Raw genomic sequence first — 15,244 nt, 5'->3', positions numbered from 1 at the left:
TAGACCTTTAAAAATTATAAAGATTTGACTTCTATAATGGTGTAATTACATTTCCCTATGTACAACATTGATACTTTGAAGATTTATATTAAAATATTTTAATGTTTTAGAAATCGATTTAAAATCAGAACAATAATTTAAAGACGTTTGGTGGAATCAACTCAATGAAACATAAGTGACACTTGTATATAATAAAGCACATGCATCAATATTTGACATTTGTATATATTTTTATTTAGAATTTAGAATTATTAAATTGATTAAAAATATAAAAAAAATAGTTGTGGATAGATGGACCAAACTAAAATAAATACAAAATGTGAAACAACATTCAAGCTTTAAACTTGTAAACCAGCCAAGAAAGCAACTCCAGTTGATGGTAACCATGATGATCCGTAGATAAATTGTTGGACTGTAAATTTACTTGCTTCAATCTCGGAAGTAATAACCCTATATCCCCGCCACCCGATTCGTTGCCCGATCGCCGCTCCTGGCCCGTAATTCATGTATTCACCGTAATATAGTGTATCCAGGGCGAATGTGGTGTTCCACTCGAGCCATCCCTTGGGGTGTACGTGATTATTCATGTATGATAACATGAACACAACCCTAGAGTACAATTTCCACGGACGCCCTAAGTACGTCTCAAAGCTACCGTTGGATGCGACGAGATCCGATGCTGGTAGAATCCGACATGCATGGATCGAGATGCCCGTATTCTGATTCGGGTCTTTTCGGTTTTGAGCAGTGATGGTGTTTTTCTGTAAGGCCATCGGTTTCCGAGCATAAATGCTACAGTTTTGGAATACCACGGCGGCGTTACCGAAAATGAAATCAACCGTCCCATAAATGTCACATTCACGGTAGAATTGCCGGTTGGAGTGAACGTAGAGAGTGTCTTGGTATCCGATAATGTTACAACGGTAAACCACGGCATGATCTGCCCCGACACGAAGAGCCACCGCTTGGTGCTTAGCTGGTCCAGCCCAGTTCTCGAATGTCATGTCTCTTGCAATAAAACCGGCCCCGGTTGCAGCTGAAACAATCAATGAAATACATACAAGTTGCAAACATTAGTATATGGTCATTCAATGATCCTTAAAATACATAATAAATTTTTTAAAGAAATTTTAAACTTATCCATATTGGAGACATCATAATTCAAAATCTAGAAATAGGGAAATGTCATTAAAGCTGATTATTTGACAATAACACATTAATAATGGTAGATAACACCGTGACCCACTTTCAATAATGTCACTATTTTAGCTTCAAATTGTACCCATAAACATAACATTTCCAATCATTTCAACACTTTCCTATTGAAAAAAACATTGTATGTATTTATTACATTTTTGGCATACATTTTTGGCACCTTGCAAGTTAATTTTCATCAATTCAACTTGTGATTATATATATTACAATTTTTTTATGTATTATGGATCCATTAAAAGTTCATTTTCATCCCAAATTGAATTAAAAAAAATAAAACAACATTAAAAGAAACCCAAATTTTTTTCTCCAGAAATTTCAAATATCACCCCTTAAAAATTGAAAATTTTGAAAAAATTAGAAAAAAAATAATAATAGAGAGGATAAGGTGCAATGAACATTGGCTTATAGGAATCGCCAGTGCTTTTGTCCCTCTAGAATAACTTCCCATGTGCATGGTTTAAAAGGTTTTTGGTCCCATTTTTCTTTTTTGAATGAGGATTTAAAGAAAAATAATAAAAATAAAAGGTAAATTTTTAGATTTTATAAATGAATTAAAAGCGTGACAAATGTTTTATAAATATAAAAAAAATTATATTAATAAATAAATACCTAAATTTGTTGGTAAAATTCATGTATATGAAATAATTTTTTATAAATAAGAAAAAGGTAAAAAGAATTTACCAAAGGCAGCCGTGTGGAAAGTGGTGATGTTGTCAAAAATACTTTTTCCACCTGAAATTATTGTTTTACCCTTCCCGTCCCCTATGAACATCAAGTTTATTTTCTTTCTCCCCACCTTCAAATCCTTCTCTTCGTACCTGTAAATAAAATCCATTACTCAATTTACCGATTTATCCTTACACCAAACTTCTAATTAAACTTATTATTATAAAAGTGTTTTCATTTTTTATTTTAATACAAAATCAATAAAAACAAAAATTAAACTTATCACAGAATGCATTTTAAATAATTTAATCTAATATAAAATATACTTAATAATGCATTAAATATGAATTTTAAAATATTATGGTGAAAAATATATAAAATACATATTTATTAGAAAATTATATAAAATATAAAGTTTTAATTTAAATGTTAAAACTGAAATTTTAAAAAAAACTGTTAATTTTATATAAAATATGGAAAAAACCACTATAATATATAATTTAATTTTATCAAAACATAACATTTTTCACTTTTCAGTTTAATTAACGCCAACTTTTAATATTAAATTCGCTTTTAAACTTTAAAAGGCCGAAACGAAAAAAGGCTATGGTATTATATTCCTTATAACCCATAAATTTACCTTCCTGCCCTCACATAAATGATGATCCGCCGAGTACTATTCTCCGGCGCCTTTTTAATCGCCTCGCTGATCGTCTTAACGGTACCGTTTTTCGAGACGATTATATCAGCCTGGATCGCCGACACGGGAGTGTTCAACAGTACCCTCTCCTTCCTCCCTAGCCACTTCGGGAATTTGTCCTCGTCGACATTTTCTCCCGATAAATCGTCACCCGACGCCAGCAACCTCCTGTTCTGCACCGGCACTCCACCGAAATCGTCTCCGCCGCTCGCCGCGAAAATCGACAAGCAATTACTCACGAGCTCCGCCAAGTCGCTCAGTTTCGCCGCCACTTGGTCCTTCACCGTCCCGCTCACTCCCTCGAACCCCTCCGTACACGTGTCGTGGTTCGTCAAGGCCGCGCTCAGCCAAGTCATCACGTCTTGGGACGAGCTGCCTTTATAACCGCCGTCTTGCGAAGGCAAGACGGAGGAGAGAGAACGGGAGAGTGCGTCGACGGAATCTTCTAGAAGCTCGAGGCAGTCATCGAACGCTGACCGTACTCGTGGATCCATTTGAACGTAGGAGATCGACGCTGTCGTATAAAGAGCTTGACTAAAGTGCCTTAACGTCATATTGAACGAAATGTGGACAAGGTCTTGCTCACTAGCAGTGAGTGAGCCAGGGAACTCGAGGAGTGAGTTAACACAGAGACTCGGGAACCGAGCTTTACTACACGTCTTGGAAATAGCTCGAGTGGGTTTCCGGTGGATCAATACGCCTCCTCCACCGCCGCCGCCAACACGGTCGGCAGCTCCTTCACGGAGCACGATTGCAAGCCCAGCACAAACAGCTGACACAACGATCATTCCCAAAGCAATAACCGAAACGATAACAAGCCTTTTCTTCTTGTTTTCAGGTCTGGGTTCTCCTCCTTCTTCTTCACGTTGTTGCCGGTGATCACCGGAACTTTCAAATTCCGGTCGTCGGAGTAAGTCGTATCCCATTGATCTTTTCTATTTTTCAATTTGGGTCAGTAATGAGATAAAGATAAAAGCTATAAATACTACTACAACTACTTACATGATCATATATGAATGTTCATAAACAATGAGTAAAGTGTGTGGGGTTATATAAGAAGAAAAAATGGTGGAAAATTAGAGAGAAGAAGGTCGGTGTTGAAGGCTTATGTGGGCAACCATGAGCTGTCCTCTACTTTCAGCACTTTTTGGTTTTTGCCCATTGGTCAAGGGCATAGAAATTAAACTCCCATTGGAAAAAGTACGGATAAATTTCACTTGAGGTAATCAAATTATTAGTAAATTTATATTTTAACTATTATATTTTAAAAAGTTATAAAATAGTCACTAAATAATTCGAAAGTTTTTATTTAAATTATTTAACTATTTAAAAGTTTTTAAAGTCACAAAGCTGTTAAGTTTTTTAAAACAATTAAGTTTGGCTAACAAACGACGATTCAATAATTAGTACAGTGGATTATAATCAATACGCTTTAACGAATACAAAAACATATCTTAGATCCAAATCGATTTGACAGTTAGTGTTAGAGATTGAAGATGAAGGTTATTTAAATTTTGATTTGTAAATCAGTGACGTTCAAAGCTATTTTGAGAAAAAATAATCGTAGAAAAGAAGGGAAATAATAGCTTCTGATTAATGCAGGCGGTTTTAATTGAAAAAGCTATATAATAATAATTTTAACAGCCTAATGACTTAAATGAAAACTTTTGAATAATTTAATAGTATTTTATATTTTTAAAATGATTAAATCATAATTTCACTAACAATTCAATAATTTTGGGAGTAGTTTAGTTAGATTTCTCACTTTGTTTTACTTTTATCATCTTTTGGGTTTTAAAAGTAGAAGTTAAAAAATATATAAATAATGATAAGATGCATTAAGGAAAGTATAAACGATTGAGATATGATTAAGGAATTAAGAAAGTTCATAGAACTTTTTGATTAAAATTTTAGTGGATTTGTGGGGTTTTCTTTTCTTTCTCTTTTTCTTTTTCTTTTTTACTCTTTTAAATGGATTTTTTTTATTGAAATTTTTATGGTGATTGGTGAGGGATTTTATAGAATGAAGATCTTGAAGTGGACTCTTTTGATGAATACTTTATATACAGCAGATTTGTTAGGTTATTTGTTTAGGTTAAAATGTTAGTTTAAAATTTGAGAAGATTTAAGAAAAAAATTTGATTTGAAAAATAAGTTTGGGCAAAAAAAATTAAGCTTATTTAAAATATGAGTTGAACCTGAACTTAAACATTCGATTCTTGAGCTTGGCATGACTCAATTCATTTTTAAGTTCATAATTTTTTATATTATGTTATTTTTATATGTTATGTAATTTATAATACATTAAAAAATAAAATTATATTCTAATGTAAACATTAAAATAATGTTAAGACAACTATATAAAAATTTCAATAAATAAAAATAAAATTATTAATATTAAAATAAAATAAATATTTTTAAAAATATTTAAAATATAATATGGACGGTTCTAAAATAAATATGGGTTAATCTTTTACAAATATGAGCGAGTTTGGGCAAAATTTTAAGTTAATATTTCAGGCCGGGTTAGACTGGGATAAGTTTAAATTATATTAATATCATATTTAGACTCAATCCGACTTATAAACACCTCTAGGTCAGAGATAAAGTTGTAGAGAACCTTGATAAAATGCTACCATATACGACATGATGGAACCTAGCGTGGTTGTGTTTAAACTTAGGGAGTTGGTCACTGGACTTTTGGAAGTGATAAGAGTTAACACAAACCTATACAATGCGAATTTTCTCGGGATTTTGTAGTGGCCATGTGATTCGTAAGTTGGGCGAGATTTTAGAATGACAAGTCATTGTTTCGATACTCCTTTTAAGTGATATGGTGATTAATAAAAATAAATAAAACTATTCAATCGATTAATATTAATATCCGACTCAATCAATTTAATATAATTTTTTGAATTAATACTCAATTTAACTAATCTGACTGACACAGTTCAAATATGACAGTGAATTTTGGGAAATGCATTTTTAGATGAAGCGAACATGATTTTGTATAACATGTATGGTAATCAGGCATGTGAAATACTTCAAATAGTATAGAGATAATAGTTACTTTACTTTAATGCTTCACGGGGAAGAAAGTTAGGCTATATTTTCATTTTTCGTGATTAAAAATTTTAAATTTATATTAAATTTGATCATTTGCTTTTTTAACGGCGTGTTTTAACAATCAATACTATGATGAGATATGATGATCTTATATTTTTAACACGCAATAAAAGTAAAAATTAAAAAAAAATATTTAAAAAAATTTACCGCACGTCAAGATATAAGGTTACCATATGTCAACATGCTATTGATTGTTAGTGTATGTCGGCTTTTTTTAACAGTGGTAATCAGGTACTTAAAAAAGTCAAAATCGACTTGTGATTTTCAAGTTTAAATACTAATTAAATAAAAAAAATTAAACTTTCAAATAAATACTATATTAACTAATAAATAAAAATAAAGTTAGAATCCTTTTTTCAAAATTTTTGGTGAATTATTGGAACTGAAAAAGGGTAGATGAGGCACAATGAAGAAACAATAATTGTGCAATTGCTTAGCCAACAAGAATATATTAAAACACTTTCTTTCTTTCTTTCATGGCATTGTCACTCGTCGTGCCATGTAAATTTTATAAAGTATGTCCTTATGCTCTTTGCTTCTCTTTGCTTTATGCCGCCCTCTTTTTAAGTAAAGTAATCAAAGCAATACTATAGTTTAGTGCTTCACGAAGATTACATATATGGTCCCCAAATAAGTAAAAATATAATGGAGGTTTTTATATTGAGAATTAGGGGTAAGTGTTCGATCGAATTAAGTTAAATTAAATAAAAATTTTTGAGTTAATCGAGTTGACAAGTCCTATTTTATCATTTTAATTCAATCATTCTTTTTTGAATCGAAACAAGTGAAATTTTTCAATTAAATTAAAAAATTAAAATGTTAAATAAAAATATTGTTACAATATAACTACTTTTATATTAGAGCATATAAATTTGAAATTTTATATATTTGGAAGTTTTTCAAAGCAAAATAAAAAATAATTTAGTATGACAAACTTGAATCATTAATCAACTTATTTAGGTCCAAAATTATTAATCTAGAAAAAATTTAATTTTTAACTTTCTTTATATATTTTTAGATTTTTTTTGAAATTTTATAATTTTTTTGAAATATAGATTTTGGAATTTTATAAATATTTTTAATTTTAATTTTTTTTTTAAATTTTGTTGAGAGAGATCAATTTCTCATTTTAAACTTAACAGGATCAAAAGAATATTTATACTAATCTTTTATTCGAATTATTTAAGTTATTTGAATTGTAAAATTCAACTCGATTCGAATTCGAAACTCGAATTACTTATTCGAGTTGACTTGTATAATTCAAATAACTAGAATAACTTGATTCGATTAACTCAAAATTTTATTTTTTTCGATTATTTCAAATTGAATTGAGTTTTGCTCACCCCTATCGAGAATTAGATTGCATTTTGTCCATTTTATTCAAAAAAAAAAAGATAGTTCTTGTATATTAGATTTAAAAAAAAACAAATTTGTCCTATTCTTTTCTTTTTTTCATTTCTATTGTCAAAATTTGGTCCATGTACAACACAATAAGGTACACGTGGTTATTATGTCAATCACGTTAGTTTTTAACAATAGATTTGAATGAAATTTTTAACTGAAAATATAATTTTACTCTTTAATCTAACTTACAATAACAAATTTACCTATTTTTCTAAGTAAATAAGACAAATACATTCTGACTCTTCGTTTCCATAGTACTTTTACCTATCAAAATGCTTGAAGAATAAGAATTTTATAGGCTAATATATTTATAAAAAAAAACCCTTAAATCACTACTCTTTATTTAAAGAAGCACTTATACTATTAATTTATATATTATTATTTGATACATAATTGGCGGAATTTCTTTTAATTGCACAAACGAGATTAAAAATTGACATTTATCTCATTTATATATATTTATTTTTAAAAATATAAATTAAGAACACTAACCAGTTTTTAACCCTATTTGTTATATAATTAAAAACCTATAATTATCTTAATTTAGTACTTAATTAATTGTAATATAATGTTTTAGATTATGCCTTCTCCAACATTCTATGCATGCATTATCAACTATTTTAATTATTATCCTTTCCACATCTTTCAATTTCATCCATTTCTTTTTCTCCACCTTTACAATATGTATGTAATTTATTTTTTTCATTACATTAGTTTAAAAACGAGTTTTTTTTACGATTCAACTTATTTTAATTAAATTATATTAAATAAATAATACATTTTTAAAATTTAAGCCAGCTGGATGTAAATTATAATTTCAACCAATAAAATATTTATTTTTTAATATTTCTAAAAAAATGAAACAAGCATCTTGGATCCTATGGGTAAAAAGCAATTTCTTTTTCTTATGGACTGATATATTTGCTTAGTGGCGATCTTTAGACAAAAAGGTGGTGCTTATAAACAGACAAAATAAGATTTGAATAGTTTATCTGGTAAAGAGAAAAAAGGTAATGGCACGCAACCTTAAGGGAAGTATTCATGTTTTTAAAATGGAATTAGCGGTCAAATTGATGAAGTTATTGATTTATAAATTTGATCTATATAATCGATTTAATTAAAAATTATTAAAAATAATTCAATTAGTTCAATCTTATTCTCCTAATTGATGTTCTAATTAATTTTGATCTATCCGACTGATCTAATTTAGTTCCAATATCAGTGGTTAATACCAAGTTATGTATAAATATATATTAAATACATGAAATGGATATCTAACATACCTAAATCCTAACAATTAAAATAGTGGAAGCACTAATTATAGAAATTAAAAATAACACATAAGGATAATTTTAGTTTTTAATTTTTTTATTATGTTGGTCTTATGTTTTTTAATATTTTCATCTTTAATCTTTAAAATTTAGTTAATTTATTTTTATTGAAATAATTGATTTGAATAATTAAAATTTTAATAGGATAGACTTCGTAACCTTTTAAAATTTACAGTTTATGTGTATTTTATTACTAATGTAAATATATTTTTTAAAAGCTTAACAAACCGTTTAAAACTTTAAATTATTTTTATAAATACACATAGACCACAATTAATATTAATCCAGTGAACTTTTTCATTAAAAAAAAAATCACCACTATTATCTTTGATTTTGCCAATGGATCATTTAGAAAAAAAAAAAAAAAAAGAAAGGAATCAATAGGGTTTTATGGGCTTTTTGAGCCCATCAATTAAGCCTCAGCAGAAGCCTAGAATTTTAAGTGCTTGGCCTAGGCCTTCAAGGAGGTCCACTTTTGTAAGCGACCCACCCATATCTAGCCACTATGTTCAAGGTCAAATTTTACTATTAATCCCTATATTATGCATAAGTTATAGATTTAACTTCTTTATTCTAGTTTGGTCAGTTTTAGTCTTATTTCTTTTTGAACTCAGTTCTAACCAAAATCGTAGTAGTTAAATTCATTTAAGTTAAATTCTGTTATTAATTTTGTACTATGCGTCAGATTTGGATTTAAACTTTGTTCTTTAATTTGATCGTTATTTTTTATACTTTTTTACTTTCGAAATTTCAGACATGTTCTTGACATCATTATCCAATACATATCCGGAAATAAGTATAAAGAAATCTCTCACAATTAAAGTACTTGGGAGAATCCTATATTATAAAGATTGGATCAAATTGGTCTCTCTATTATTATATGTATCAATTTAGTCCCTACACCATTAAAATGAATCAAATAATTCCAAATTGTAACATAGTTAACATTTACTATATAAAAATGACTTGAAATTTATCTTTCTCAATTGTAGCTCAATTCTAAACAAAAGATTATATATACTGTATACGAATCATAAAAACTTTAAAAATATTAATCCGTTCAAAACAATAATTGATAATTTTTTAAACAATAAATGTTAGTTCCATTCTAATTTAACTTTATTTGATTATTTTAATAGTATATAAATTAAATTTGTCCATTTAATATTAAAGAATATATCCTATGAATAATGGGGACAGAACACAGTACTTCATGTCCTTTTAGTGTGTGCACACTGAAAGTAGAAAAAAAGAAGAAGCTATAATCAGACATAATCTTTTATTTTTATTTTTTTTACTGCACAACATTCAATCAAGGTTTAGCAGAAGCCCAGAGATCTTAAAGGGTCTTTCTTACAAGGGATATATATTTTCTATGTTCCAATAAAATTATGAATACTCAGCCCAGGCCTTCAAGCTGCTTGTAAGCTATCAATCCATATTTAGCTACTCTCTTCTTATGCGAAGAACCCACAATTTTATGGGATACATATACGGTGGTTGGTACCGATCTTACCGATCAATATTTACCGGTTTTAAGCTAAAACCTATAGTATGATACTGGTTTGTACTTGACGATACATATCGTGTATCATAGATATTGATTTTATTTAGGATTTAGGATTTAGGATTAAAGATTTCATACATTTTGATAAACTTTTTTGAGGACTTTTGACAACATGACCTGTTATAGTAGGAAGCAGGCATGTTGATTTGCCTTGATTAGTTTAGGTTCTTTTTACTTTCGTGAAAATATTTAGTATATTATTAGTGAAGTTTTTAAATTCTATAAATAAAATTAAATTAATTAATTTGTTGATCTAATTGATTGGATCGATCTATTCGATTCTATTAAATAAATCATTAAGAAAAATATTCTAACTAGTTCTTTTTTTTTTTACCATTTAAGTAATAATTAATTAAATTGACACTTTACACATTAGGTTTTGTTATACTTGACCAACAAAAGACATGTGGTAAGACCCGTGAATGGTTTGCATTGAATCTCTTGGAACTTCGCTTAAACTATTTATTTGTAACCAATTATTCAAGGACAAACGAGTTTACTTGTCATCTAACGCTTTAAGGGATGACAATGTTAAAACAAGATAACTTACAACACAAACAGGTCCGCGCAACACATACCATAACGACAATTAACTTGCAACAATAGTGCTTGTTTAGCACCTAACCTCTGACTTGTCTGCACAACCATACAGTTTCACCATGTCACACTATGAAACAAAGGGCAATTCGATATATAAGACCAAACGCACAAGGGAACGGGTATTCTTTTCCAAGTCATTTTCTCCCTTTTCTTCCTTTCCTTTTTCTTTTTCATTGTCGACTCTCCACCCTATACCAGTGAATCCGACCTTATCCCCTCACCTTCTCTTCTATCAACAAGTTCAAATGATATTAATAATGGTGATTTATTAAGTTAGATTGAATCAACTGCAGCTGAAACATTAACAATAAATTATATTTAATTTCAAATTTGATTAAAAATTACTCAAATTTCATAGAAATAAAACATTAAATTATTCAAATTTAAGTTTACATTAAAAATATTCAAACTCGACTTGCGAGCTATACAAGCTTCATCAAGTAAGACCCCCAACTAAATTCTATTTTCCTTTTTCAATCGAATAATCAATGAGGTAACAAGTCTTAGTGAATCACTACTTGCACCCATTGGATCACAAAACGATCAAGTATGCCTTGTAATTTGTATTGAGTTCTTTAAATCATAGTGTTTTTTTAAAATTAAATTAAATTAAATTTTATTTTAATTTAAATAATTATACAAACGAATGGGAATGTATCATCGATTAAACCCAAACTTTTATGCTACACTACGATAATCTTGTCATTAGTTTAAAAGATTGTTGATGAGCTACATTTAAACACCATTGGGTTTCATCATTAATCTTAAAAAAGGGGGTAAAAGCTTGAATCCAAGCTTAACTATTTTAAAGGGTAAATTTTATTTAAAGTCATTAAATTATTAGTAATTTTATATTTTGGTCATATAATTTTAAAAGTTATAAAATTATCACTAAATTATTCAAAAGTTTTTATTTAAGTCGATGAATTATTCAAAAGTTTTTATTTAAGTTACTGGGTTGTTAAGTTTTTTTTTTTAAAGTCTGGATAGCGAGCTTCAAGCCACAATTTTGATAATTATTTCAGTGGATCAGTACCCATTGACGAGTAGAAGAATATACCTTAAATTCAAAACGATTTGACAATCAGTGTCGAAAATTAAAGAAGAAAGTTGTTTGAATTTTGATTCGTAGAATCGTGACGTTCAAAGCTATTTTATGAAAAAAAAAAACGAAATGTAGAAAAAAAAGAAAATGAGAACTTTCGATTGGCGTAGGAAATGAGAAAAGAGAAGGCATATAACAACAATTTTAACAGCCCAATGATTTAAATGAAAACTTTAGAATAATTTAATAATAATTTTATAATTTTTAAAAATTAAGTGAACAAAACGGTTCAAACATGTATTTAAAACGGCAAACCCAAACTTTAAACAAGTTTAATTCTCAAGAAATTAAATCAATTTCGAGCTAAAATTCATCTTAGCTCTCCATCGACCGTGTTCTGAAAATCTAAAACCCAAGAAACGTCTCGTCATGATCGTGAGTCATGAGCACTCCTTCACTAAAACTTGTCTCCCATTGAGGAATTTCGTCGAACACGATAATGATAAAATAGCACAAGCAGACAAAAAATGCTAGAAGACGACAAACATCCACTTCAATATTCAACCAAGCAACAACACGTGCCCCATAAAAGCACATATCGATCACCCTTTCACAAGCCCTTTTCGATAAAAAGTTAGTCGGGACCCTCACTCCATTGTCCGATTTCGGGGCAGGTTTTTATCAGATGAGCTGCTCTGGTCCTTCCCCCCTCCCCCTTTCGAAGAGAATATTGCCATTACCATTCCCATCGCCATTTCCCTAAGCTAATGGTCTCAATATTTCTACAGCCAACATCTGTAATGGTCCCCTCTTTTTTGTCTGTTCTGCATTTACTAATTCCTTCGCTTAAAACAATCAATTATTGTCTTTTTTTACAAAGGGAATATGAGAAATCATTTCATCGAACACCTTAACTTCATTATTGAATCCTTCGTTAAAAAAAAAAAAAGGGTTTTCAATTACGGATAGGATTCAACCATGGATAAAAAAAAAAAAAGACGTTCTACATTCTTCTGGTGTTTTTCGATTTGGATATTTTTACGAATTAGATTAATGTGTGGTTTTCCGTTTGAAGTAAAATTTTTTGGATAATTTTCATTATTAATTGATAATTTTTGTTTTTATCACTTAGTTTTAAAAATTAAATTTAGTTGGAAACATTTTTTAATTAGTGTGATAATAATTTTAGACATCGGTTTATATATATATATATATATATCAATTTAACTCTATTTCTATATAAAACTATTAAAAAATTTAAAAATTCTATATAAAAACTCTAAATCCCAAATGTGTTGTTGTTAAAAAGTAATATGTATAAATAAATAAATAAAATACGAATTGGGTGATGAAGAATAAGCCTTAAACTCCAAAAAAATGATGATGATGCACCGGAAGCTGCCAGGTAATTGCAACAACAAATCTCCACCATTGCCATAAATATTAGCTCTTCAGTAACAGGGAATTTGAATTTTTTTTTATTTTTAAAATAATTTTTAGTTTTCTTTTATAATTTAATACAGAATCAGGGTCAAATGTAAGTATAAAAGTAGAGGATTAAAATTGTTATTATACCAACAAAAAAAACTGACCCAATTAATCACTTAATGAATAGTAATTAAATTGTAACTTTTTTAATTAAATAATCAAAATTAAAACTTAACTCTAATTGAGTGATTAATGTTGAAATTTTCCCAATTCTTTCCCTCCTCCTTATGCCCCAATTGGCAGTGCATGGAGCAATAGGGTTACTTACAAAGGAAACTACCGATAAATCTAAATTCATATAAAAATTGGGTATAAAATTCATTCAATTATTGAACTTTGTTTGATACAATAATTTTTGTCATTATCGCAAACGATGATAATGGACATGACTTTGATATTGGAAACTAAAGTACAAAAAAAAAATTATTACATCACTAATAGCAAAAAATTAGATTGAAGGCTTATGTAATAATGTTGCTAGCTTGAAGTAAAAATTCGTTTTTTTTTACACAAGGTTAAGAGTAAAAAGTAAAAACCCTAGTTTAATGTTTATATAAAAGCATAATATTTACTCATTTATCATTTTAATCTTAATTATTTTATTACTTTGATTCACAACATTCAAAATTTAATAGATAAATTCTCATTTTCCTTTAATGAGAGTTTTTTTCAAAATATGAAAAATCGAGAGGATAAATTTATTTTTTGTGAAAGAAACAGATAATTAAACACAGTTATTTAGTAATATTCAACCCTCATTCATGTTAAAAGCCATCTTGATGATATAGTTACCTTCCAAATTCTCTTCTTTGAGAATATGATCTCAATTTCATTGACTTATTAAGTGCTGAATTAGATGTTGATAAAAATACTTCTTAAATGACCTAAATAACCTCCATACTATCCATCTGAATCAATATTTTCTCACATCACCTGAATTTCAATTCTTTACCTCTAAAATAACTGATACAATTCGAGAATCCCACCCTGAGAATTGACAAAAAAAAAAAAACTAAGAAAATGGGTGGGTAGGAACTCAAAACAAGAGCCTTTAAAGTCAATATCAAGTGGTTTTGTTGAGAAGAACTCCCATGAAATAGAGGCTTGCATCCAAAAGGCAAAAAAAGAATCCAAAAAAAAAAAAAAGTGGGATGGTGCATTGGGCCATGTAAGAGAGGGTTGAAATGCAAAAGGGTCCCGTTTTACCTAAAAAAACCAAATTCTACAATTCCATTTCACATTATAATGACAAGAAACAAAAGGCACTATCAAACAATCCCCTCCAGCTGTTTTCTTAAACAACTCTCTCAACACATTTCTCATTCATATTTTTCTGGTTCCAGCTCTCTAAATTCCTCAATTCTGTTTACTAAGTTTACCTTTTAATCATTTAACTTCAGAAAAAATTAGAAAATAGTTTTTAAATTATTTGAAATTTTTCATTTAAGTTATTGAACTATTAAAATTATTTTTGTATGGATTTTTTTGTTCACACTACTTACACCAATCGAAAACTTTTCTTCTATTTCTCTACTACAATTTTGTATTTTGTTCATGAAATTGATTTGAATATCACGACTCCGTAAACTAAAATTCAAACAGTTTTTTTCTCCAATCTTCAACATTGATCGTCAGATAAACTTGAATTTAAGTTATATTTTTCTACTCGCTAATGAGTACTGATCCATTGTACCAATCGTTAAATCAGGGTTTGCAACTTACTAACCGGACTTTAAAAAAAAAACTTAACAGCTCAATTACTTACATAAAAATTTTAAAATAATTCAACCACCATCCAATAACTTTTTAAAATTAAATAATTATTTTTTTTGTCAAACATTTTTGACAAATTTTAGTATCTTTAAATGCAAAGTTATATTAAAATTTATTACTGTAATAGATGCTAAAGCTACCCAATAAAATGTGTGGATTCTTTTTCACCTTATGCCTCCATTAACTTTCTTTTTTACTTTTTCCAAGTCAACTAAGTGGATTTTGGGTATTCACAAGAGGCAAATTCCCTTCAATTTCAATTCTCTTCCTTTGAAAATTTATGGGTTTTTCTTTTTGCATTAAAACCATGAATTTTTTTGGGGGGTCGA

General features: G+C 28.7%; 1 protein-coding gene across 1 annotated transcript; it reads right to left on the bottom strand.

Moving 5' to 3' along the window:
• Positions 1-211: 211 nt before the first annotated feature.
• On the bottom strand, positions 212-3,751 carry LOC108457501 (probable pectinesterase/pectinesterase inhibitor 34). The gene is made up of 3 exons (XM_017756616.2): positions 2,522-3,751; positions 1,897-2,033; positions 212-1,036 (listed from the first exon to the last, which is right to left on the bottom strand). Exons 1-3 carry the CDS (start codon positions 3,505-3,507, stop codon positions 339-341), a joined length of 1,821 nt encoding a protein of 606 aa, XP_017612105.1. The 5' UTR covers positions 3,508-3,751; the 3' UTR covers positions 212-338.
• Between the last annotated feature and the right edge of the window lie 11,493 nt (positions 3,752-15,244).

This window comes from Gossypium arboreum, chromosome 11, assembly GCF_025698485.1.
Source record: "Gossypium arboreum isolate Shixiya-1 chromosome 11, ASM2569848v2, whole genome shotgun sequence".
Classification (NCBI taxonomy): Eukaryota; Viridiplantae; Streptophyta; class Magnoliopsida; order Malvales; family Malvaceae; genus Gossypium; species Gossypium arboreum.
This window is presented reverse-complemented; position numbering and strand designations above follow the sequence as displayed.

Bases quoted from the DNA above. Each gene is read 5' to 3' on its own strand.
- LOC108457501 (XM_017756616.2), bottom strand. From the start codon at position 3,507: ATGGGATACGACTTACTCCGACGACCGGAATTTGAAAGTTCCGGTGAT. The intron at 2,034-2,521 runs GTAAATTTATGG...TTTTATTTACAG, and splicing joins ATTTATGTGAGGGCAGGAAG to GTACGAAGAGAAGGATTTGA. The intron at 1,037-1,896 runs GTAAATTCTTTT...TGATTGTTTCAG, and splicing joins TTTCCACACGGCTGCCTTTG to CTGCAACCGGGGCCGGTTTT.